Raw genomic sequence first — 22,561 nt, forward strand, 5'->3', positions numbered from 1 at the left:
GGCGGCGGCGCTGCTCACCTGAGGCGGCGCGCGGGCGGCGCTGTCAGGGCCGCGCTCGCCCGGCGCCGCACTGAGGCGGCTCCCGGGGCGCCCGCCCTCCAGTCAGCCCGCGCGGCCCGTCGCGCCCCGACCGACCGGCGTTCTCTCTCCCCCGCCCGGCGTCCTCGCCCGCCTTCCCGCCCCGCGGCGGCCTGCGGGAGCCGCGCGCTCCCCAGTGCGGCCTGCTCGCCCGCCCGCCCGCCCGCCGGCCCGCGCGCGCCCGCTCGCCCGCCCGCCCGCCCTCGCCGAAGCCCTTCCGCGGCCCGCGGCCCGCCGGACCCCACACACCCCCCACCCCCCGGCTCGACCCCAGCCGCCCGCGCAAGATGTCGGCGCGGACGCCATTGCCCACGGTGAACGAGCGGGACACAGAGAACGTGAGTCCCCCCACCCCCGAGCCTCCGGCGCGGCCACCTGGGCGAGCCCGGCCTGACCCCTACCCCGTCCTTCCCCATCCCCACACTGGGAGGCCGGGGCCGCCCTCCGCTCCGAGGAGGACGTCCTGCCTGAGGGGATGGGGAAGGTGATGGAGGGCAGAGGGTGGGCACCCAGGGTGGCTTCGTGACGACCCCCACACACCCCCGAGTGAATGGATGCTTGGCGACAGCCCACGAGCCAGCCAGCCGGACCTCTTAACACCGTGGCTGTCCTGGGATCTTTCAGCCCTTTGCTTTTTCTGGATCTTTGAGTCCTTGGCAAACACACACATACACACACACACACACACACCCGCACCCCGCACTGCACACACACACACACACACACACACACACACACACACACACACACCACGCACGCACCCCGCACTGCCCCATGACTTTGCTTTTTGTAAAATCAGGTTCACGTTGGGGGGGGGGGGCATGGGCACCTTAGGGAATAAAGAAGGCAATGGAGTAGAGGGGTGTGCGTGTGTGTGTGTGTGTGTGTGTGTGTGTGTGTGTGTGTGACTTTATGTCACTGTGATACTCCTCTCAGGAGTGATGAGTAGAAGAATTTCACTTACAGCTTCTGTAGCCCCAGGGTGAGAGAGAAAATGTTTTAAAAGCCCGAGGAAGCCAACTGGCTTCTTTTCCTCAATCCAGTGTTCATGACTCAGGGACAGGTTTTTAAGCACCTCTCCTGCTCGGGAGGGTCACCAGGTGCATTTCTTTGAAGGGAGGATTTCCCTGTGTCTGGTCTAATTGCACTCAAGAGTTGTTTGGTTTTTTTTGTTTTTAATTTTTAAAAATCAAGACTGAGATGTTCTTGGTATTTGAACTCTTAAAAACCAAGGGAACGAGGCCGATTGTATCTTCACCTTCTGAAAAGTCCAATTGTCTGTGTTCGAGTGTGTGCAAGTTCCTTTGCAGGAAAGGTGGCTTTCTGTCACTGTTGTTTTAAAATCCTCAGGACCTGTACAGGGGCCCCGAGGCTCCAGAGGGTCTGGTCTGATTGCTCAAGTTGTAAGGCGCTGGAGGGGTTCTAGGTTTTGGTTGGCCGACCAGAGTTGCCTGGTTGTCTGTTTACCTCATCAGTGCTTAATGTACCAGGGACTTCACAGGGGTGGGAAAGTAATCATCCTGAAGTGCTGGCGTGTTCTGAGACAAAAGATAGCGAGGAGAGGCAGGCAAGCTCACTTCTTCAAGAGTTGAATGAGACAGAAGCACGGTGTTTCATCGAGAGTCCGGGATCACAGAAATGCAATCTAATTATTTGAAGGGAGAATGAATTCTACCAAGACCATTGTTAGAAGAGCTAGGAAGATGTGTGGTACGCTTTGTCCTCTCTAGTGTTACACATTTACAGCGATAGAGACACCCAGGCTGTCTCCGTCATACATTATAGCTTAATTTGCATTATAACTGTTGTTTTAGAAATGGAATTGATGCATAGTTTCCATTGGGAGGCTAATGGAGGTTGAAGAAAAAGGTAAAGAATTTGGTGGAATAGATTTTTTTTAAAAGCCAAAGAATTAATTAAAAAAAAAATCCTGTCATTCAAGAGTGAGAATGAAAAGTCAAACAGATGATGACCTTTGCTTTTATGAACAGAATTCTGTGTGTGCTAACCTGTGAGGGGAGAAAGCACATTGTTTGATTTTTGTCTTGGGTTTTTGACTCCTACACCTCTTTTCAGGCTTGTAGGCTAGACGTCTTTATACAGACATGAGATGGCATTGTAGAACCAGGCAGCAAGGAACTGCACTACACACGGCTGCCCACGGAAGAACAAAAGAAGAGCAAGGGCACTCCAGAGCTAAGCGGTGATAGCATTATGAGTTTTGTTGTGCCTTCTGAGCACGGTTGTGCTGGGTAAACTCATCCGCTTTGTTTCTGCACATGTTCTTCTGGAGACTCCGAATAGTCTTGTTTCTCCTCTGGTACATCACTGCCTCCCCGTGTAGCTTACTTTATCCACATCCTAATTATCTCCTGATTGCTGTGGAAAATATCTACTCTGCTATGGCTGTTAATTAATCAATGAGTGTGCACTTAACTCTGGTTTTGAACTGGAAGGGAATTCAGAAGGGCTGGAGACAAGGCCTCTCCCCACTAAGAGCTGACAGAAGAGATAAATGCAATCCCCAATAGTGCACAGCAGAGGATTGTGTGTAGCTAGGGCTGCACTGGCTTATAAGTGTTCCAGGTGTGTATCGAAGAGGCCACCACTGGAGGCTGTTGAATGACCACTGAAGTCATAAGTGGCACTATCCATGCTCCTTACCTCCCATCAATGGAATAGAGTAACAAAGTAGCAAACTTGCTTGTCAGTGCATGTATTAATGCCAGCATGGTGGCCAAAATATGCATTTGTTTGTACTCATACATATTTTTAAGTATATCCATACATGACATTTTTAAAAATATCTATAAAATGTTTATATGACTTATTAAAGCTTTTTAGGTCTTTGAATATTAAAGACAGTAGCCAAGACACTATTGTTCTTAGAAATTAAAATAAACAAATCCAGTAATTTTTAAAAATTAATATTATATTGCAGGTAACATAAACATTTCTTAAACATATACAGCATGCATATGCCTTTTTTTTTTTTTTTTTTTTTGGTTTTTCTGAGACAGTTTCTTTCTGTAGCCTTGGAGCCTGCCCTGGAACTCACTCTGTAGACCAGGCTGGCCTCAAACTCACAGAGATCCGACTGCTTCTGCCTCCCGAGTGCTGGGATTAAAGGCATGCGCCGCCGCCGCCGCCGCCGCCACCACCACCACCACCACCCGGCTACTTATGCCATATTTTGTGTCCTTGGGAATATACAATATCTAATCTTTTCCCATATCATGGATGCATGTTCAAGATTTAAAATTCCAGGAGGGACTGTGTGGCCCGGCTGTCTAACTTCCTACTGTGTACAGCAGAGAAAGAATTGTTCTTGAGGACATTCAGTGTGCAGTCTTCTTAGATGATGGCCTTGTGGTAGGCCTCACCTGGCTAATTACGACAGGAAACAGTGATTAGCTTTTAAGGCAGTGAACACTTTGTAGTGAAGCAGAAAAGACACGTTGCAAAGCATGGAATCTCTGCAAACTGTGTTTGATTTTAGGTTGTAAAGAGCGAGTCTAGGAAAACAGAACCATGTTTGAAAAACTTGCTTATCTTCTTTTTTTTTGCTGTCAGGTCATTTTTGGAGAATTCCAGTATGGATTTAGGAACTATTTTAAAATACATTAATAAATCTCTCTCCCTCTTTCAATGAAAGACTTCTGTAAGTGTTTTGGAAAGCCTCTGTTGGTGGGTCAGCAGTGCCCTCCCTGGCTGTCTGTCTGTGTTGACAACAGTGCTGTGTTCCTAACTAGATATCAGGGTGACAAAAGTCAGTGACTAATCCTTTTACTGGTGGATCTTTCAATAGACTGGAAATTCATGTGGCAACTGTAACAAGCTGTTGCAGTAGCTAATGTGACCAGCAGCCATCATTATGTAGATGACCGGTGGCCACCATTATGTAGAGATGGGAAGACAAGTGGATGGCACGCACATTCACTGCTGGTGGCTGTGCTCAGGACTCCCTGCGTGCGTCCCAGTACCTGCCCTGCGCGGCTCACTTGCTGCCTGGTTGTCTTCTCTCTGTTGTCCTTGCCTGGCTCGGTGACTAATGTGTGTGAGAGATCAGTGCTGTCACATTCCCTTTTGAATCAGTTTGTTTATCACCAAAACGAAGGGTAGACATTACAGTACACAGCCCAAGGCTCCAGAGAGTCAAGTGACCTGCCCAAGGTCATACTAGATTTCTGACCTCTTAAATTGTTGCTCTCCTCTGGCTATTGCTTCTGGGAGGTGGTTTGTTTGGTTTTGGCTTAGAGATTTAACAAGAGCACAAATGTCCCACATGGGAAGAAGAACAGGATATGCTTTTCTTAACCACTTCTGGTCCTTAGTGCTCAGTCGCCTGCAGTGCCCTGCCCTTCCCCTTACCACACACTCCCAAACCCTTTGTGGCTTGGCTCGCAGGGTTCGGCAGGACTGCTGAGATCACGGCAACCACCCTCGTTCTCTTTTGTAGCTACCACTGGTGAGATGTATGAAGTCCAGGCTCATGATCTCCAGAGTGGGCGTCCAGACAGTCACCTGGGAAGGAAAGACCTTGAACATTGTCATTTCTCCATCTTGATGCTCTTATTCGGTCTTCTTGTTTGGTGTGTGTGTTTGTAAGCAGGTATCATGGCATGAGAGTGGAGGTCAGAGGATAGCTTTGAGGAATCCCTCCTCTCCTTCCACTGTGTGAAGCGCAGGATTAGGTTGTCATGTTGGTGGCAGGCGCTACTACTGCCCCCTAGCCGTGCCGTTCGCCTTCTGTGTTTTCTGAAAGCCTACATTGTGCACAATTAGCTATTTTGCTTGATTTTTTAAATAACAGTCCTCATTATTTGTGTCTATCTAAGGCTTTCCTTTTCTTTTTCCTGGTGAACATTCTTGCAAGTTCTTTTGGTGAACCTGGGCATGGTGGCATATGCTTGTAAATTCAGCACTCAGGAGGCTGAGGCAGGAGAATCCAAAGTTTGAGATCAGCCTGAGCTATAGAGTAAGACCCTGTCTCAAATGGAGAAAAAAGTTGGTTTGGTTAAGGATAGCCATTTGTAATTTTGTTTTGTTTTATCGAGACAGAGTCTCATTATCCTAACTGTCTTGGAACTCGCTCTGTAGCCCAGGCTGGCCTCTAACTCACAGAGATCCGCCTGCCTCTGTCTCCTGAGTGCTGGGAATAAAGGTGTGTGCCACTTTGCTCAGCTTGTAAATTTTTTAAAATCTGAAAATAGTTTGCCTTTATTATTGGAGGACAGCTTTGCTCAGTCTATAACTCTAGATTGTTGGTTTAATTTCTTTAAGGGTCAGAAAATTGTCCCATTGTCTACTGATCATGCTGTTTCTGGTAGAATGTGTCTGATAACTGGCAAGCTGTCTCCTTTTCTTTTCTTTCTTTTTTTAAACTAAAATATAATTAGATCGTTTCTCCCTTCCCTTTCCTCCCTCCAACCCCTCCCATTCATGGTATCCTTTTGATTGTTATATACACATATTATACATATGCCTATTGTTATATAATACATACACATGTGTGTATGTGTGTGTCTGTGTGTGTGTATGTATGTATGTGTGTGCCCAAATATAGAAATACAACATGCTCGGTCCATTTTGTATAATTTGCATGTGTGTGACTTGAGGGCCAGCCTCTTGGTGTTGAATATTAGTTGGGGCACTCTTCCCTGGGGAAGGTTATTTCCCCCTCTCAGCATCCCTTCCTTGTCTTCATCTTTGGTTTAGGGTTAGGGTCTTTCCCTGCCATGTTGCCATGTTGCCATGTCTGTTGGTGTGTCTCTTTAAGGTTCTCTTTCTTTGGTGTTGGAGTTTTAACTGTAGTGTGTTTAGATGTAGGTTTATTTCCATCCTGTTTGCTTTTTGTATCTGTGCATTCATGTCTTCATAGCTTCTGGTGCCTCTCAACTGTTTTGTTTTCTTCTGGCACCCCTCATGTCTTCCTTTTATACCCAGACTGGCTCCCCAACACGTAAACATCTTCCTTTTTCTTACTAGTTCATTGTTTTTCTAAATGACGAGCTGTGTAGTTCAGCTCTGCCTTCTGTAGATTCCTGACTTTCCTCAGTTTAGAAATGTGTCCGCCGTGGTTTCTTTGTGCCTTGGCTTGGGTCTGTTCTCTCTGGTGTTGCTGATGTACTAGCTCTGCTGCACTTCCCTTCTGTCCTCCTGAGTCTTCACCCTGACTCAGGCCTTCCCACCTCATTGCTTCTCTGTAGTCTGTAGTGCTGTTACTCTGTGCAATGTTTCTGTGTCTGTTTTCAGTTGTATTTAAATGTCTCCCAACCCGTCTGTTGATGTTTTTTTCTAATTGTGTTTAAAAACACCTTTCACGGGCTCTACTTTTGTGAGTCTTTGGGTATGCAGTATAGTATTATTACCTGTAAACAGTGTGTTAGCCAAGTATCTAGTAATTTTATGTTGCAGGACTGAAACTTTGCACCTCCTGGACAGTGACTCTCTCTTTCTTTCCTCTGGCCCCTGGCAAACACTGACATTGCTTTGGTGATTTCAGTTACTTACCTCATAAAATGAAGTCACATAGTATTTATCTTTTCGTGGTTGGTGTATTTCGTTTTCCACAGTGTCCATAAGGTTCATCTGTGTTTCAATATATGGCAAAATGTCTTTCTTTTTATGAATGAATAATATTCTGTTGTGAGTATATAGTGTATTTTATTTATCCAGTCATCTGTTGATGTATATTAGTTTGTTTCTCCTTCTAGGGTAAGTGTTTCAAGAAACATTGGAATGAAAATATCTCTTGGAGATCCTGATTTCATTTCTTCTGCATAAATACCAAGAAGTGGAGTTGACTGGTTGGTTACATGTTGTTATATTCTTAATTTGCAAAGGAACTTCCATATTGTTTTTTAAAGATACTCCAACATTTGACATCTTTAACAACAGTGTACAGGTTCTAGTTTCTCTTCTTGAACTCAGAATTCTGACAACTCTTGTGATTTCAGTTTTGACGATAACAATCCTGGGTAGGGATGTAGCTCAGTGCACTTGATTAGCATGTGCAGGGCCCTGGGTTCAGTTCTCAGAACCATAGACAAAACCAACCCCTGCTTGATAACAGCCACCCTGATAAGTGGTGCTCTGCTCTGGTCCTGGTGTTTTTTCGTGATTAGCACCATTGAGGCTGTTTTCTTTTACCTGTTGGCCACTTGTTAATCCTCTTTGGGAAAACGTCTATTCAGGTCCTGTGCGTGTTCTAAAATCCGGATATTTACCTATTTGCCATTGGAGTGTAAGGAATTCCTGATCAATTTTGGATAGTAGCTCCACATGAAATGCATACCTTGCAGCTATTCTCTCCCATTCTGGAGGTCTTCTTCCCCTGGTTTTCCCTGTGGTCTTTGCTCTAGTTGTTGTCATCTGCCTTCACTGTGACAGCCTGGGCTGCTGTCACATCCAGTAAATCATTGCCAACATTTACATCATGAAGCTTTTTTCTGACATTTTCTTCTAGGAGTTCTATAGCTCAAGTGTTACAGTTAAATCTTTAATCTGTTTTGAGCCTAGTTTTAATGTTGTAGGGTGAGGGTCCAGTTTCATTCTTTTGTTGTTGTTTAGGATATTCAGAGTCCTTCGTGGTTCTTTATGAATCCTAGGATGTTGTCTTAGTCAGGGTTGTTATTGCTGTGAAGAGACACCATGACCACTGCAACTCTTATAAAAGAAAAACATTTAATTGGGGTGGTTTACATTTTCAGAGGTGTAGTTCATTATCATCATGGTGTGAATGGTAGCATATAGTCAGATGTGGTGCTGGAGCTGGAGCTGAGAGTCCTTATATCTTGAGTCACAGGCAACAGGAAGTGGTCTGTCTCACTGGGTGGGGCTTAAGCATATATGAGACCTCAAAGCCCGCCTCCACAGTGACATACTTCCTCCAACAAGACCATACCTACTCCAATAAGGCCACACCTCCTAATAGTGCCACTCCCTGTGAGATTATGGGGGCCAATTATATTCAAATTACCACAGATGTTTTACTGTTTTTACAAAAACATGAGGTTGAACTTTGATAGAGATTACAGTGGGCCTATAGATTGGTTTAGGTGGTATGGGCATTTTTGTTTTGTTTTGTTTTTGTTTTTTTTTTCCGAGACAATGTTTTCTGTGTAGTTTTAGAGCCTGTCCTGGAACTCGCTTTGTAGACCCGGCTAGCCTTGAACTCACAGAGATCCACCTTCCTCTGCCTCCCAGAGTGCTGGGATTAAAGGTGTGTGCCACCACCACCCAGCCATAGTATCACGTTTTGACAGTATTAATTTTTCTAATCTATGAACATGGGCTATCTTTCCATTTTTTTGTCTTTAATTTCTTTCAGCAATATTTTACTTCTTTGGTTAAGTTTATTCCAAAATATTTTATTCATTTTTAAAAATTGGCTTGTTTTCTGAATTTTTTTTCCAGATAGTTCCTTGTTAGTGATAGACACACATCTGAGTGTGTGTGTGTGTGTGTGTGTGTGTGTGTGTGTGTATGTGTGTGTGTTGATTTTGGATCTTGAAGGTGTTTGGATTTGTATATTAAGTTGAGCAGGTTATTGTAGGATGTAAATGGGGTTGCATATAACATTGTCTCAACTACACACAGGTATTTTCCTTCCTTCCTTCCTAATTTGAATACCTTTTCTTTTTCTTGTTGAATTGTTTGGGCTAAGAGTTCCAGAACTATGTTGAATGGAAGTGGTGAGGATGGTCATTTGCCATTGTTCCTGATCTTAGAAGACACTTTTGTTTGTTTTGTCCTACCATTCACTGTTAGGTGGGCTGTGGGCTTTTCCTAAGTGATCTTCATTACACTGAGGTAGTTCCCTTTCATCCCGTTTGCTGAGTGTTGCAGTGGATCTTGTCTAATGTAAATGCTTACATATAAAATCTGTATCTGTGGAGATTATTATAGAATTTTAATTTTTCTTGTCTTGATAGGTTGTATATCACACTGATTTTTGTACATTGAGCCATCTTTGTATTTCAGGTGTGAACTCTAGTATATGATCCTTGTAACATGCTATTGACTTGGATATACTCGTTCTTCATTGCTTGTTTTGGGAATGTTTGTGCCTGTTTATAGTCACTGGGCATGTTGACCTGCGGCTTTCTTTTCTTAGGATACTGTCTTAGTCATTGGTATCAGTGTAACACTGGATTCACAAATGAGTTAGATGGCATTTTCTCCTGTTCAGTTTTGGGGAGAGCTTGGAAGGATGGATGTCAGTTCTTCTTTAAATGTTTGCCAACTTCATCAGTGAAGCCATCTGCTCCTGGCCTTTCTTTAGTAGAAGGTTTCTGATCGTAGATTCACTCCTTTTACTGGTTATAGATCTGCTTAGGTTTTCTGTATCTTCATAGTAGAGTATTTGTAGGTTTATTAGAGTTCTTCAGAGGAATATATTTAATTTCAACAAATTTGTCTATTTTCTAGTTCTGTCCTTTTTTTTAGTTTCACACCATTAGAGTTGGAAAAAATACATGGTATCATATTAATCTTAAATTTGTGCTTTATTTTTTATGCGTGTGTGTGTGTGTGTGTGTGTGTGTGTTTGTGTGTAATGTAACTTATCATGGAAACTGTTGTGTGTGTACTTGAGAAGAGTGTATATTGTGCTGCTATTGGGTATATGGAATGTTTTCCTTTTTTTTTTTTTTCCTTGTTGGTTTTTGAAACAGTGTCTCACCATGTAGCCCAGGATGCTCTCAAACTTGCAAGCCTCCAGCCTTAGCCTCCCAAGTGTTAGGATTATAGATGTGTCCCACCATATCAGCATGGGATGCTTTTGATGTGTCCATTTGGTCTATGTTGTTGTTCAAGTCCTCATTTCTTTATTGATGTCGTATCAATTACTGCATGTGGAGTATTGAAATCCATTACTGTTGCATTGCTGTCAGTGTTGATTTTATACATCCAGATCTTCTGATGTTGAACACATATATTTTTGTAATTGTTGTATCGTCTTTATTTTATTGTTCTGTCGTTATGTGATGTCCTTCTTTGTCTTTTATGGCAATTTTTAAGATTCTATCTTATCTGATATAAATATGGCCACCCCTGCTCTCTTTCGGTTACTGCTTAAATGGAGTATCTTTTTCTATCCTTTGACTTTCAGCCTGCAGGTGTCCTTAAATGTAAAGCAGGGCTCATTGACAGCATCTAGTTGGAGCTTTGTCTTTTATTGAAGTGTTTGGTCCTGATGCTGCTTTAAATGTTCTGTCAGGCTTATCTGTCTGTCTTGCTCGATGTTGCTCTCTTCCTGTGTGTTTCATTGGTTTCCACAGTGACATTTATAGTGTACCACTGTCAGTGTCTCAGCCCAGCCCAGCAGCAGTCCCTAGTCTGGTTGGAACATTGACCCACATCCCAGTCTTCCCTTTCCACATCTGTCCACTCTGAGTTTCATTTTTCTGGTTGTCACTTCTGAAGGTCTGGACTCTCCTTGCAGTCCTCTGTCTGTGACTAGCCTCCTCGTCCTTGCTTCTTTGTGATTTCATTTTCTTTAGCATTTAATATGTAGGCATTTACGTTCTGTTTCTGGAAATTCTGCCATCTGATGCTCCTGGATGTTTAATTTACTGTTTGTTCCTGTGAATATCTGTCATGTGGTGTTTTCATTTCTGGTTTGTTGGTGTTTTTTCTTCTCTTTTGATAGCAAATTTCTGTTTACCTAGTTTTATCTGTGTGAAACTTGGCGTTAGAGAATGACTTCCTACGGAGGGGGCAGGTGGGAGGGAGAGGGGGTTTCTGCTCCGGTGAGATCCTGTTGACCTGGGACACTTGTCCAGTCAGGGAGGCAGGGAGCTGGGGCTTCAGCTCGAAACTTTGCGGTGGGTCCAAGGCTTAGAATTTGACCCCAGGGCAATTCTGTCTTTGTGGTCATTTTCTGCTGGTCTGTCTGTCTATCTTTCTTTTTGAAATGTTTGTTTGTTTTCTGTTTTGCCTTTGGGTGTTTCTCTTCCAGTTTCACAATGCCTTAAAAGTATATGTTTCCTGTCCCCCCAGGAGAAAGAAGCCTGAAATGAAGTTTTTGGAAAAGCTTTATGTAATTTTATGAACCTAAAAATGTGTCATGTGTGAGACTCTTCTACCTGCAGACTTAAAAAGGTCTGCAATTTTTGTTTTCAAGTCTTTCACTTCAAAGTTTTTAGATTAATTAAATTTGCTCTTTGACAGTCTCCTACATGTATATAATGCATTCGAATTACTCTCTCTTCCTGCTCTCTCTAGTCCCTCCCACCCCTGTCAACTCATCCTCTCCCTACAGAACACGTTCCCACACTCATGTCTTTCTGTGGCGACTCACTGAGTCTTAAGTAGGACTGCGTATGAACCCTAGCTTTAGAGCTATACACCAGAGCTTCTGGGCTCCGCAGTGGATACACAACTGAGGACAGTGACTTCCCCCTCTTCCAGAATCTGCCAGTAGTTCAGCAGAGAAGGGGAGGGCCTGGTGAGCCCATCCTCTGCCCGTAACAGACCGTTGACAGGGCCAGCCTTGTATAGGCCCAGCACAGGTAACCCCAGTTGCAATGATTGCAGTGGCTGTGTCTAGAACATGGAATTGCACAGTCCTTCTCCACATCTTCTGGTTCTTAGAGTCTTTCTGTTTCCTCATCCTCGATCTTCCTGGAACCTTGGAGTGGGTGGTATGTCATTTATTGTAGTTATTAAATGACTGGCTTTCAAAAATTGCCACTTATCATCAAGGAGGAGAGAAGTGTGCTAGCAGAACTTTCATAGACATTTTCTCAAACTCACAGATGGATTAAAATCTGAATAGCATAATAAAATTAATGTAATTAAACCCACGTCTGTGAGGTGTTTTCTCGTTGAAATCAGGTATTGCTGTAAAGTGTGCTTACAGCTTTCTGTCCTTCAGTTTTCTGTATCATGTTCCTAAGCCACATTTCACACCGAGAACCGTTTTCATTGGGTACTATCACTGTTGTTTGCTAACCACAGCAAAGCTCGCACTATTAGAGATCAGTACCTTTCTAGTTTTCGACTCTTCATTTGATGGCTCTGTTTTCTAGTGTGCATAATCTGTAAGACTGTTGGTTTCTCTGGACAGTGATCCTGGGGCTCTGGTTTAGAGGTGAGGCTGTGACTTATCAGAGTTTAGCCTTGCTCTAGACTTGCCTGTGGTCAAAATGCTTTCTTTCTAATTAAAGTGGGACTTCACACAAACGTTGCTTCTGTATATTTCCTAAATTAGTATTTTCTATATTCTTCTATTAATGATTTAATGAACCAAAGTCTACTTTCATTTATTATCAATAGAATGAGTTTATAAGGGGCAGATTTTATAACTCACATTCCCTAATCTCTCTCAACACCATCAGGTGCTCTCAAGAGTTTTTAGCTTAAGGAATGCTTTTCCCCAAACCTCCTGCTGCGGGTGTCTACTGATGTATGTGACAGTGATTACACAAGCACCTTCTTTCATTGGAGGCTTACAGTTAGTGGCTTCAGAGAGTGGCAAAAATGACGACTCTGTTTTCAAGAGCAGTGACAGCAGTGGAAAATAGCAGGGACTGTCTGCTTCGGAGGCAGGTGGGAGGTGGATGAGGCACCTGGAGCTGTGAGGTGGAAGTGGCTAAGGAAGAATCCTGTTCTTCCCTCCCTTTTCCCAGCGTGAAGTGCTGAGCCATTATGAGACTAGACATGACAGGGAACTAAAAACCAGAAACACCCTGAACAATGTGAGAGGCCACACAGTGCCCTTGGTTCTAGGCTGATGCTGTTCCAGCCATCTTATCAATTTAGTTTAAGGAGTAAACAAGCCTAGGCACTGTCCAAAATCTTCATGTCCTGCTGGTAAAGAGTATGGTGACAGGGTTAGCATGGCTGCCTTCTTCCTGGGGTCAGAGGGGCAGCTTTCACTGCCTGAAAGAGGTTTTCTTTTCTTTCCTTTTCTGTTTGCCTCATCATAAGTGAAAGCAGTTGGGAGACAAAAGCAGTGCAACCGGAACCCTGTTCTGGAGAGACACAGAGCCCAGAGGGAGCAGGACCCAGAGGCAAACAAGTGCAGCAGAAAGTTCCAGTGCCCTGTCATCTGACTGAGGGGAGCAGGAAACAAAGGCTGCTGGAGATGGACACTGGAGGGAAGGAGGGGACTGGGCCAGAGTAGAGGGGCCTCATATACCTTAGCAAGAACTAGTCCAGGGGCCACCAGAACCCTGGGAGAGGTTAAGTCGAAGGTTAGCTTGAGTAGACTTGCAGACTTGGAACCTCTGTGCTTTACGAACACCCCAGACTTCAGCCCAGCAGGCTGCTTTGTCATGGTCCATGGAGAGCTTTTAGCATCATGTTTACAGACACCCTTGACATACTGGGAATTTTGACATACTAGGAAGCAGGCTTGGGGAAGTGCCAGTGTCTGTGACAGAGCCTTGACCACTGTAGGTGGGCTTCTCCAAGCCGCCTTAGCCAGGCCTTCTGTGTCTGTCCTCTGCCTGTTGGCCAGTCTCGGCCAAGGGTCTCACTGGGACATTAGTGACATACTGTGCTCATGTCTGATGGATTAGTGCATCCTCTCCTTTGCTGTCTCCTCTTAGTCATCTTCATCCCCTCAACCCCTCAAGTGCCTGTTGAGCATGGCCTCTCTTCCCTAAAATCAAGATGGGGAAAAACCTGTCAAGGAGGAGGTTACTCTCTCCAGAATCCAGTCTTACTTGCCTTCCTGATTCTGCTGTGGATGTAATCTGTGGCAGGCTTTCAAACTGAACTATAGTTTCTGTAGGTCTCTTCTTCTTACAATACTATTACTCTTTGAGATCAAGACCTCTGATTGCCACATCAGTCAAGCAGTGGAGATCACAGTTTGCAGAACTGCCCTTGCTGCCTTGTAGAAACAGCCAAGATACACCAAGAGAATACCCTTTTCTCTTCACACATGCATGTGTGCTGTGTACAGCATAGCTGTGCTGGAAATGCTTAGGAAATGCGTGCAATTAATATATAGTCGTTTTCTGGAAATAACAAAGGATTTAAAAATCTGAAGTAGTGTTGGGTAGATAATTTTTTTAAATTTTAATAAAAGGGAGGCATTGCAGCACTACATGTGTTCCAGCACATACATGGAGGTCAGAGAACAATTTGTGGGAGTTGATTCTTTCCACCATTTGGGTCCTGGCAAGGTTACACTCAGGTGTCAGGCTTGGCAGCAGGTGCCTTCACCTGCTGTACCATCTCAACAGTCCTAGACACAATACTTACTCTTAAAGTGCTGGTCATTTTTGTGAACTCTCAAGGCATGCTCGATAGAGACCTCTCTCACTGTGTTCATGTACGTAGTTCAAGTCACCAACTAAAATTCCCGGTCATTAAAAACATGATGTTCATATTTAAGTTGACGTAACTAGTAACTTAGAGAATAATTACTGGATTTGCTAGATTTAATTAATGTAACTGAATTAAAGGTCATAGAATAAAGTTGGACTGCCATAGTGTTAATCAAATGTAATAATTTAAAGAAAAAACACCTTACAGTTTCTGATGTGAATCTACTGTAACACTTTGTTGCTTGTGGGAATAAAAGCACTAGGAAGTTTGCAAAGGAATTTGACACCATATTTTTAGAATTAATTTAGGCAGATGTGTTCATTTATCCTCTGGAGACTCAGTTGTATAAACTCCACTTCTCCTGGCAGGCTGTGGTGAGTGAAGGCCTCCCAGAGGAGCGGTTTGGTGAGTAGGGGAGTAGCTGGGAGAGGAGAGCCTCTACAGTGGAAACTCACCTTAGCTACTCTCTGTGATCCCTGGTGTCTGTCTGCCTGTAGGCGGGTGTGTGAGAAGGACCAGAGTGAATGGCTTTCTGGAGTTGGCTTGGTCTGTAAAAGCCAAACCCGGGTTTGGATCCCAGCTCTGCCTTTTGTGAGCTGTAACATGGTGAAGCCACTTTTTATGCCACAGGCTTACAGGGAACCAGAGAGCCTGCCTGCTGGGGTGTTGTGAACTGTGACTGAGCACATACACTGTTCTTTGGACAGTGTTTGGCACCTTATGAAACTGTAAGCTACTAGCTGCTGCTGACTGCATTACAGTTCCTCCACTGAGATGAAGGCTGGAGAATGGGACTGTGTCCGCATTTCACTGTTCTTCTCTCTGGGTTACTGGGTTATACATGATCTTCGTCTGTGTTTTTTAACTTCATGTTTTGCATCTTGAGTTTATATTACTTTTTATACCAAAAAAGCATTGAATTTATAATGTGAACTGTAACTTTCTGGTTTGCTGGTGCTTCCATTTGAATATAAGAGAGCCAAAGTGGAAGTTCAGCTGTCCGCAGGTGGCTGGAACAGGGAATTCAAGCTCTCCCTCCACAGAGGGGGAGAGTTGTCAAGTGACAAGGATGTCTTGGGTGAGAATGGGTTTGCCTGTGGTGTTATGTGATGTTTAAGAGCCCACACTCTATAGAGCAAACACCTCTGTTTATTACCATCGGATCCATCTATAAGGTGTGTGACTTCTGAGGACAAGACACATCCGCCTGGATGTGGCTCATTAGGCCCATGTAACATACTTTGCAATAGTAAATACTCAATACAGGAACCAAAGAACCAGAACCAAGGTGACGAAATTCACAGTTGCTGATGAGAATACCTTCCCTCTGCCCCAGATCCGTGTTCTCCACACTTGCTGTTCTTTCCATGTTCTTCATGTAGATCATGTTCTTGGGGCTGTGTGCGAATGTAGTTGGATTGATTACTGCTTCAAACATGTTTGTAGAATCCCTCCTGAGACTTCATTCATTTCACTGGATCCTGATGTAAAGAAAGACAGGGAACCTACAGGTTGAAGCTGATTTGGATAGTGTCTGTCACGTGTGTACTAGAGTCTGATGTTTTTCTCCTGCTATGCCCTCTGAATCATCATGTTTACATTTTTACCCCTTAGGAATTATTGGTAATAGCTTGGTGAGCAAGGCTTGGGGGCTGTTTTAAGAAACTGTTTATTTGCATTTCGTATGTGTCTTGCTTCTTAAGGCAAGGTATTTCTCCTCTATTTTCTAAAAATAATGCCTAAAGAATTTTTTTAACTAGGAAAGATTCATTTCATCTTAGTCAAGCTTGTATAATAGCATACTAGTGACTTAAATTAGAAATATAATCCCACCTGGTCAACATAGTGAATTCCAGGACAGCCAGGGCTATGTAGAAAGACTGTCTCAAAAACAAAACATATATATATATATATATTATATATGTTTATATATAATATAGATATATATCTCCCATATTCAGCTATCTTCTCAAAGTGAACACATGGGAGTTTAACATATATTAATGCATTAGAATTCAGAATTTAGGGAAGTGGGAGTGTCTTATGAGTAATATAGAGTAAGGTTTTCACTGTGGGATTGTACATCCATTGCTGTGGAAGGTAGTTAAACATTCTATATATAGTTGCTGCTTCCCAGTCAGGAATTAGATGGCTAATGTCCACAGGGCCATGGGTCAGAAAGGAGATATGAATGATGTGAGGAAGAGTAAGTACAAATGGGATCTGCAGGGACACAGGGGAGCACGGGTCTGCCCAGTGCTTTTTGTATCCTAACACTGAGGTAGGTGATGAGAGGGAGCTGGGGGCACATACCGGGGGCCATTTGCTCCATGCCTGTATGGCAAGCCTGCAGTCAGCTGTGTCTGCCTCTGTACTGACCTTTAGCACATACAAATGCCACTGTTTTCATTTCTGCCTTCCAAATCTTGTGCAAGTTTCTCCTGTGGCCAATTCTAACCCAGGACCCAGGGAAGAGGGAATTCTGGGAAACAGAGTTCTGGCTTTGCTCAGTCAACACGCTAGAAACTACAACAGCCTATCCCTTGTCAATTTGGCCATTCTTTGAAAGTACGGAATGTCTCTACATTGCTCTAAACTGGTTTTAACTTGCAAATAAAGACAACAGCAAGATTATTCTTTTACCTGCCATGATGTTGCAATCCTAAATAACAAAAGACATTCTAATTCTTCCCTCAAAAGAAGATAAGAAATCCTTCATCCATCTTTGGGTGATGTTCAGTTTGTTCTTCAATCACTCTGTCCTTTTTGTGCTAATGCGAGCACTTTATTTTAGATGATAGGGAAATGGGAAGGAGAATTTAAAAAATAAAGAAAAGAATTAGCTAATAATATCCAGATACATTTATAGAAAAATAAGGAAGAAATACTCTTAAGTCTAAGGGTCCTTGTTTCTTTGTCAGTCATATGGTTATAGATATATTTGCAGACCTTCTCCTAAGACTGTATTTCCTTTGGCCTCAGCAGATATACAACTGATTATAGCTGCATGCCTGGGAAAGTGAGTAAACTCATTCCTCAGGGGTCTGCGCCTTCAGAAGTCAGGCTTGTCTTGGCTTGTTATCATTTTCCATTCACTTAGCTCAGGACTTGAGAGTAGGAAGAGGGCCCTGGAGGAGCTCCTTAATGTCAGATGTTCTCCACCCTACAGTAAGCCTTCCACGATAGCAGTTTCCCCTTGACAGTCAGGAACAGTCACTCCAGCTAGTGCAGTAACCTTCTTGGCCTGTTAATTCCCTTCGCAGAGAAATCTCAGCTGTAAGTCAATGGACTATTACTCTGACACCTGATAGAAGCATCCCTCCTTGTCCCAGCCGTAACAGCCCAAAGCTGTAGTGATCTGTGAGGTAATCATTAGAGGAGCGGCCCCTGATGCTGTGCCTTAGTTCTTGTCTGTGGATACTGGCTACAGGACACATGGTATCCTGTTTCGGTTACAGATTTGGAGTACATTTTGCATCCTGGAGATGTTATTGCAGCTCGGCAAGGTTTTGTCACCAAGCTGGCGTTGTAACGGAATCTTCAGGAGGCCATTCCAGTATTCTATCAAGCCAACTGCATCAGAGTTACAGATTGGGGAATGTGGTGAGACTGGTGATTTCTCCAAACATGAGCTCATTTTCATGCTTCGTCTGCTGCAAAACACATTTCATGCTTAACAGCAGTGCTGTAGTAGTGAAAGCTTACTTTACACTGTGTCTTCCAGCGGAGGATTTGTAATAATGCTGTAGAAAGAGAAGACAAGTCCTTATCTATAGAAAATGTCTATTCTGTAAGAATGGTGAGAACAGATAAAAGTCTGCCCAATAATGATTAGAGTGCCAACAGGTAACTCACTAACACTATATCCCCAGCCCCACCCCATGTACGGTGCTGAATGGGGAGCCCAGGATTGTTCTCTGCAGTCGACAGATCGGCTTTGGTGAATGTTAGTCTGTGTTGCTAGGCCCACACAACCTTCGTCTCTGTTAACTGGGCTGCTTTGTTTATGAACCATTGATTAAGAATGGCTGGCTAGGGAAAGAGGGTGGCTGATATACTGGGTGTGAATTATTTTTGAAGACTGATGCAGATGGGAGAGTTATGTCCACATGCTGTGCTCATTTGTGGACATTTATTCATTTACTTGCTCTTCATAAATTTAAAATCATTTTACTTCTAAGTCTGAGGTTGTTCAGCAAAGCCGTTAGTACCACTCTTTGAATCCCTGTGGATTTATCCTTCACATTCTGTTTGTTTGTAGGAAAAACAACCGAGCAAGTGTAAGGCTCCCTGGGTAATTTTGCCTCCATGGTTCCTCCTTAGTGTGTGACTGCAATGCCCCACCTGTCTGTGTTTTTGGGGGGAGGTATTAATATAGTGCCTGAAACCAGCTATAAACAAGGCTTAAATTTCTTCTTATGTTATCATTTGCTCATTGAGAACTTCCCTATGGAGCTGTAGGTGTGAATTTTGACCCAATAAGGAACAATACAAAATAGCAGGGGGTCAGGGCATCTGTGCCTTCAGAACCTGCTCAAGCCCTAATACATACCATGTCCATTTGACACGAAACGTTGCTGTAGATGCCCAGCATCTTTGTCTGGATAATCACAGGAGCCCAGGGGCTGAATGGGAAACCTGCAGTGAGTAGTGCCTGGGTGGTCTGTGGTCAGCTGATCAGCCTCTACTGTTCTCTAGTAGCAACCAGGAACTGCCAGTCATAATCCTGAAGGACACATTCCAGATTGCCATCATTGAGACAATGACATTTCTACAGTCTAAAACCCCCAAAGTATGGTCCTCAAAGACTAAAATGCTGAGTGTTGAAATTCTAAAAGCTGAAATCCCCCAAACTGCATTTCCTATTGGGGAGTCCTATCAATAAAATGAGTAGAAATAAAAATTCTAGGGAAGAGGTGTTTTTTTTTTTTTTTTTTATTTTGTGATTTTGGTATACGCAAGAAAGGTGCAGTGTTGTGGGCTGAATGAACCTGGCTCAGTTTATATATAGTCTGTAAGAGCTCTTAATGAATTAAATGAATTAAAGCTACATGTACTTTGAAGGGGCTAACCGTTTTTTACTGATTAGAAAATGATTTCAGGCAGATAGGATAAGAATACACACAGCAGTACTGTTTGGTGACCAGTATTGTTTCCATCAAATTTGTGATCTGTACCCAACTGAGTCCACATGGGATACATTTTCCAATATTCAAGCTATAAGTGTGACGTAGAAGGTAGGAAGTTTCGTTGGCAGTGCTGAGGCCATCATCTATAGAGTAACAGAACTGTTTCAAAAGAGCTGTGCTGTGTAGGAAGGCCAGGCTCCTGAACGGAGCTGCTGTCCATCAAATGCAGAACTTGAGGGTGCAGTTAATGATGGTGAGCATCGGCTGTGGCTTGGCTGTCGTCGTCGTCGGCTACGCAGTGTGTAGTCAGCTGTCACATGCTTTGTGTCTCAGGGTTTCTTTGGCTTTGACTTTCTCGTGGGTACTTTTGCCCCATTGTCCTAAGTTGTTGGCATGGTGTTTTTACAGTTTGCAGTGGTGTATATTTCATCTTACATCATTTCCAGTGCTGGACGTGTAAATCCTGTGAAGTTGTTTGTAGAATTCTAATTGGCCTTTTTTCTAATACTTTTGTTTTGCAAATTTAACATCTTGAAAGTACATTTTTATAATGTTGACTTTGTGTGCAAGCATTGTGTGTACTAAAAGTATGGAAACTTCCTCAGCAAATGAAAGGTGTCCTTTTTGTACAAGTGCTTTTGTGAAAGAGAAATATCTTGAGATCTAGACGCCTTGGACCCATTGCAGGTTTTATTGGTTCTCATCAAAAGACAGTCTGTTTGTCACAGTGTTTCAAATAGATCTAGTTATAAAACTCATCCACACAGTTACCAGTGGTATGGTATGTTTATACACTATTTTATGAATAATATTCATCTACTCACAACTGTTATGCTCATGTAACTGTCACTACTATACTAGAGTATTTATGCACTCAAAATATGTGTGCTAATATTTATTGCCTTTTGATTGTGCAGAGTGGTCTATGAACACTGTGTGTGTTTATGCACACATTCATGCACTCACACGTTTCCATGCCCTTGCATGGTTATGCATGTGGAGGTCAGAGGTTGAAGTTGCTATCCTCCTCTATTGTTCCCCACCAAATCTTTTGAGACAGTTTCTCACGGAAACTGGCACTCACCAGTGACTTAGACTGGCTGGCCAGCGAGCCCTTGGGATCTGCCTGTCTCCACTTCCTGGTACTGGGATTATAGGTGCATATAGTCACGCTTGGCTTTCTCTTATGGCTGCCCAGGGATCTGAACTCAAGGCTCCAGTACTTGACTGCTAACATCTTATGCACTGAGCTCTCTCCCCAGCCCAGTGTAGTCTTTTAAAAATGCTTCTCAGATAGGTCACCTTTCATTGTAAATAAATGTCTTTCAAAGGAAAAAAAAATACTCTTTTCCAGAATTATATTTCAGGATTTTGAATTAAAAGATAATATTGATCTTTTAGGATTGAAACATTCTGGACTGTGGCATTCGGGGTTGCATTTGGGAGGGTTGTGGCTCACACCTCAGTGCTTGTTTGCCAACGAGAACCAAAGAGAGTGACCCTTTGCTCCAAAGCCTGCAGGTCTGTGCTTCCCTTCACTGGAGGAGCCTGCAGAGGCTCACAGAGGCCTTCTGTCTGCTACCAACATTTGCTGGAAGCCCCATCCAGCCTTCAAGATCAGGACCAGGGCTTCTTGATGACAGCCCAGGCCTGTTACAGAGTGCTGCTCTTCTGGCCCTTTTCGAGACTGGCGGGCTTTGGGTTCCCTGCAGCGTGATTGTGCATCATCTTCACACAGCACGTATAATCCCTGCTTGGAGCAGACAGCCCAAGTGCAGATACAGCGCTTCCTTCTTCATCCTGTGCAGAAATGCTTCTACATGTGCCCAGCTTCCAGACTCTAGGGACTGGAGACAGGCCCCTGGGTTTCTGTGGGGTGCCCTTCCACCCTGGGGCATGTTTCTTACCAATGCATCTAGAGTTGTTATATCCTGTTTACCAGACCCAGTCAGCATACTGGCATGGCAAATGGCCAGTGTGATGTCTTAGGAAAGGGAATCAGTGGTTCTCAGTTGGAGGAAATTTTGCCTCCTAAGGAATATTTGCTAATGTTTGGAGACATTTTTGGCCATTACAAGTAGGAGTGGGGAACTACTGGCATCTAGTGGGTAGTAGCCAGATGTCCTGTAAAACTCCTGTCCTAAAGGGCACAGGGCAGTTTCCTGTAAGGATGTTCTGCTTTGAAGCTTCTGCAGTGTTGAGGTTGAATAACCCTGAACTAGATGGTGGTGACGTAAAGGCTGGAACTGTGCAATAGTGGTGAGGGAGACACTAAATGAAGCAAGAGCTTCACGTATTCTTTACTAAACAAGCACAGAAGAGAACATAAGCATAGGTCAGCAGCTACATGCAAGGTGCCAGGGTATGCTGATTTGATCCAGGAGGAAAACCACATGCAGAAAAGCAGCTGTGAGTAGAATTAACAGCAGCTTATGTCTTGATAATCTATTATCTCAGGTTCACCTGTCTTCTACATGGGCCAGAGAGGAGACTGAATGGAGATGGATTTACCATCCTTCCATCTCCCCGTCTCCCATCCCCAGTGCTGAGGACTAAACCCAGGACCTTGAGCTTGCTAGAGAATTATTTTTCCACTGAGCTAAATCTCCAACTCTAAATTCTTTACAGTGACACTAATCTGCAACCCTGCCCAGAGAGCAGTATTTCTTTAGCTTTCCTGTTTGAGTAAGCTACACTTGTTCTGATCACTTCTGCCTGCTCTTTCTGAGTATAATAACCCTTAATTCATAAGTTAGAGAATGGTTATTTGGGTCTGGCAGGCTCTGAGTCTATGTAGTCAAGATCTGGAGAAGTAACCACAGGCTGGGTTTGGGGACCAGCTGGTTTCACTATGACCCAGACCTGGCTACAAGCCCTCCGAGCACCTGCCTTGCAGAAGCTTCTGATCCAACTGGGAGAGTGCAGTGCAGTTTAGGTTCTCTGGCAGTTGTTCATTTGGAGACCATGTCCCTATGCACAATTTCCCCAGTAAATTGTCACTCGTCCCTCTGGGGAGAGCTAGGAAGAAGTTACAGTTCATTTTGGGGTGTGCAGCAGTATCATTCTTT

At 43.7% G+C, this 22,561-nt stretch overlaps 1 protein-coding gene across 3 annotated transcripts in view; it reads left to right on the forward strand.

Moving 5' to 3' along the window:
* The first annotated feature begins 288 nt into the window (after positions 1-288).
* Mark1 (microtubule affinity regulating kinase 1) overlaps positions 289-22,561 on the forward strand; it is a 112,630-nt gene continuing 90,357 nt past the window's right edge. For all 3 annotated transcript variants that reach the window (XM_059281002.1, XM_059281003.1, XM_059281004.1), the window contains exon 1: positions 289-416. In XM_059281002.1, coding sequence (XP_059136985.1) covers positions 366-416 — 51 coding nt within the window. In that variant the 5' untranslated portion in view covers positions 289-365. The remainder of the gene's footprint in view (positions 417-22,561) is intronic.

Source organism: Peromyscus eremicus, chromosome 15, assembly GCF_949786415.1.
Source record: "Peromyscus eremicus chromosome 15, PerEre_H2_v1, whole genome shotgun sequence".
NCBI lineage: Eukaryota > Metazoa > Chordata > Mammalia > Rodentia > Cricetidae > Peromyscus > Peromyscus eremicus.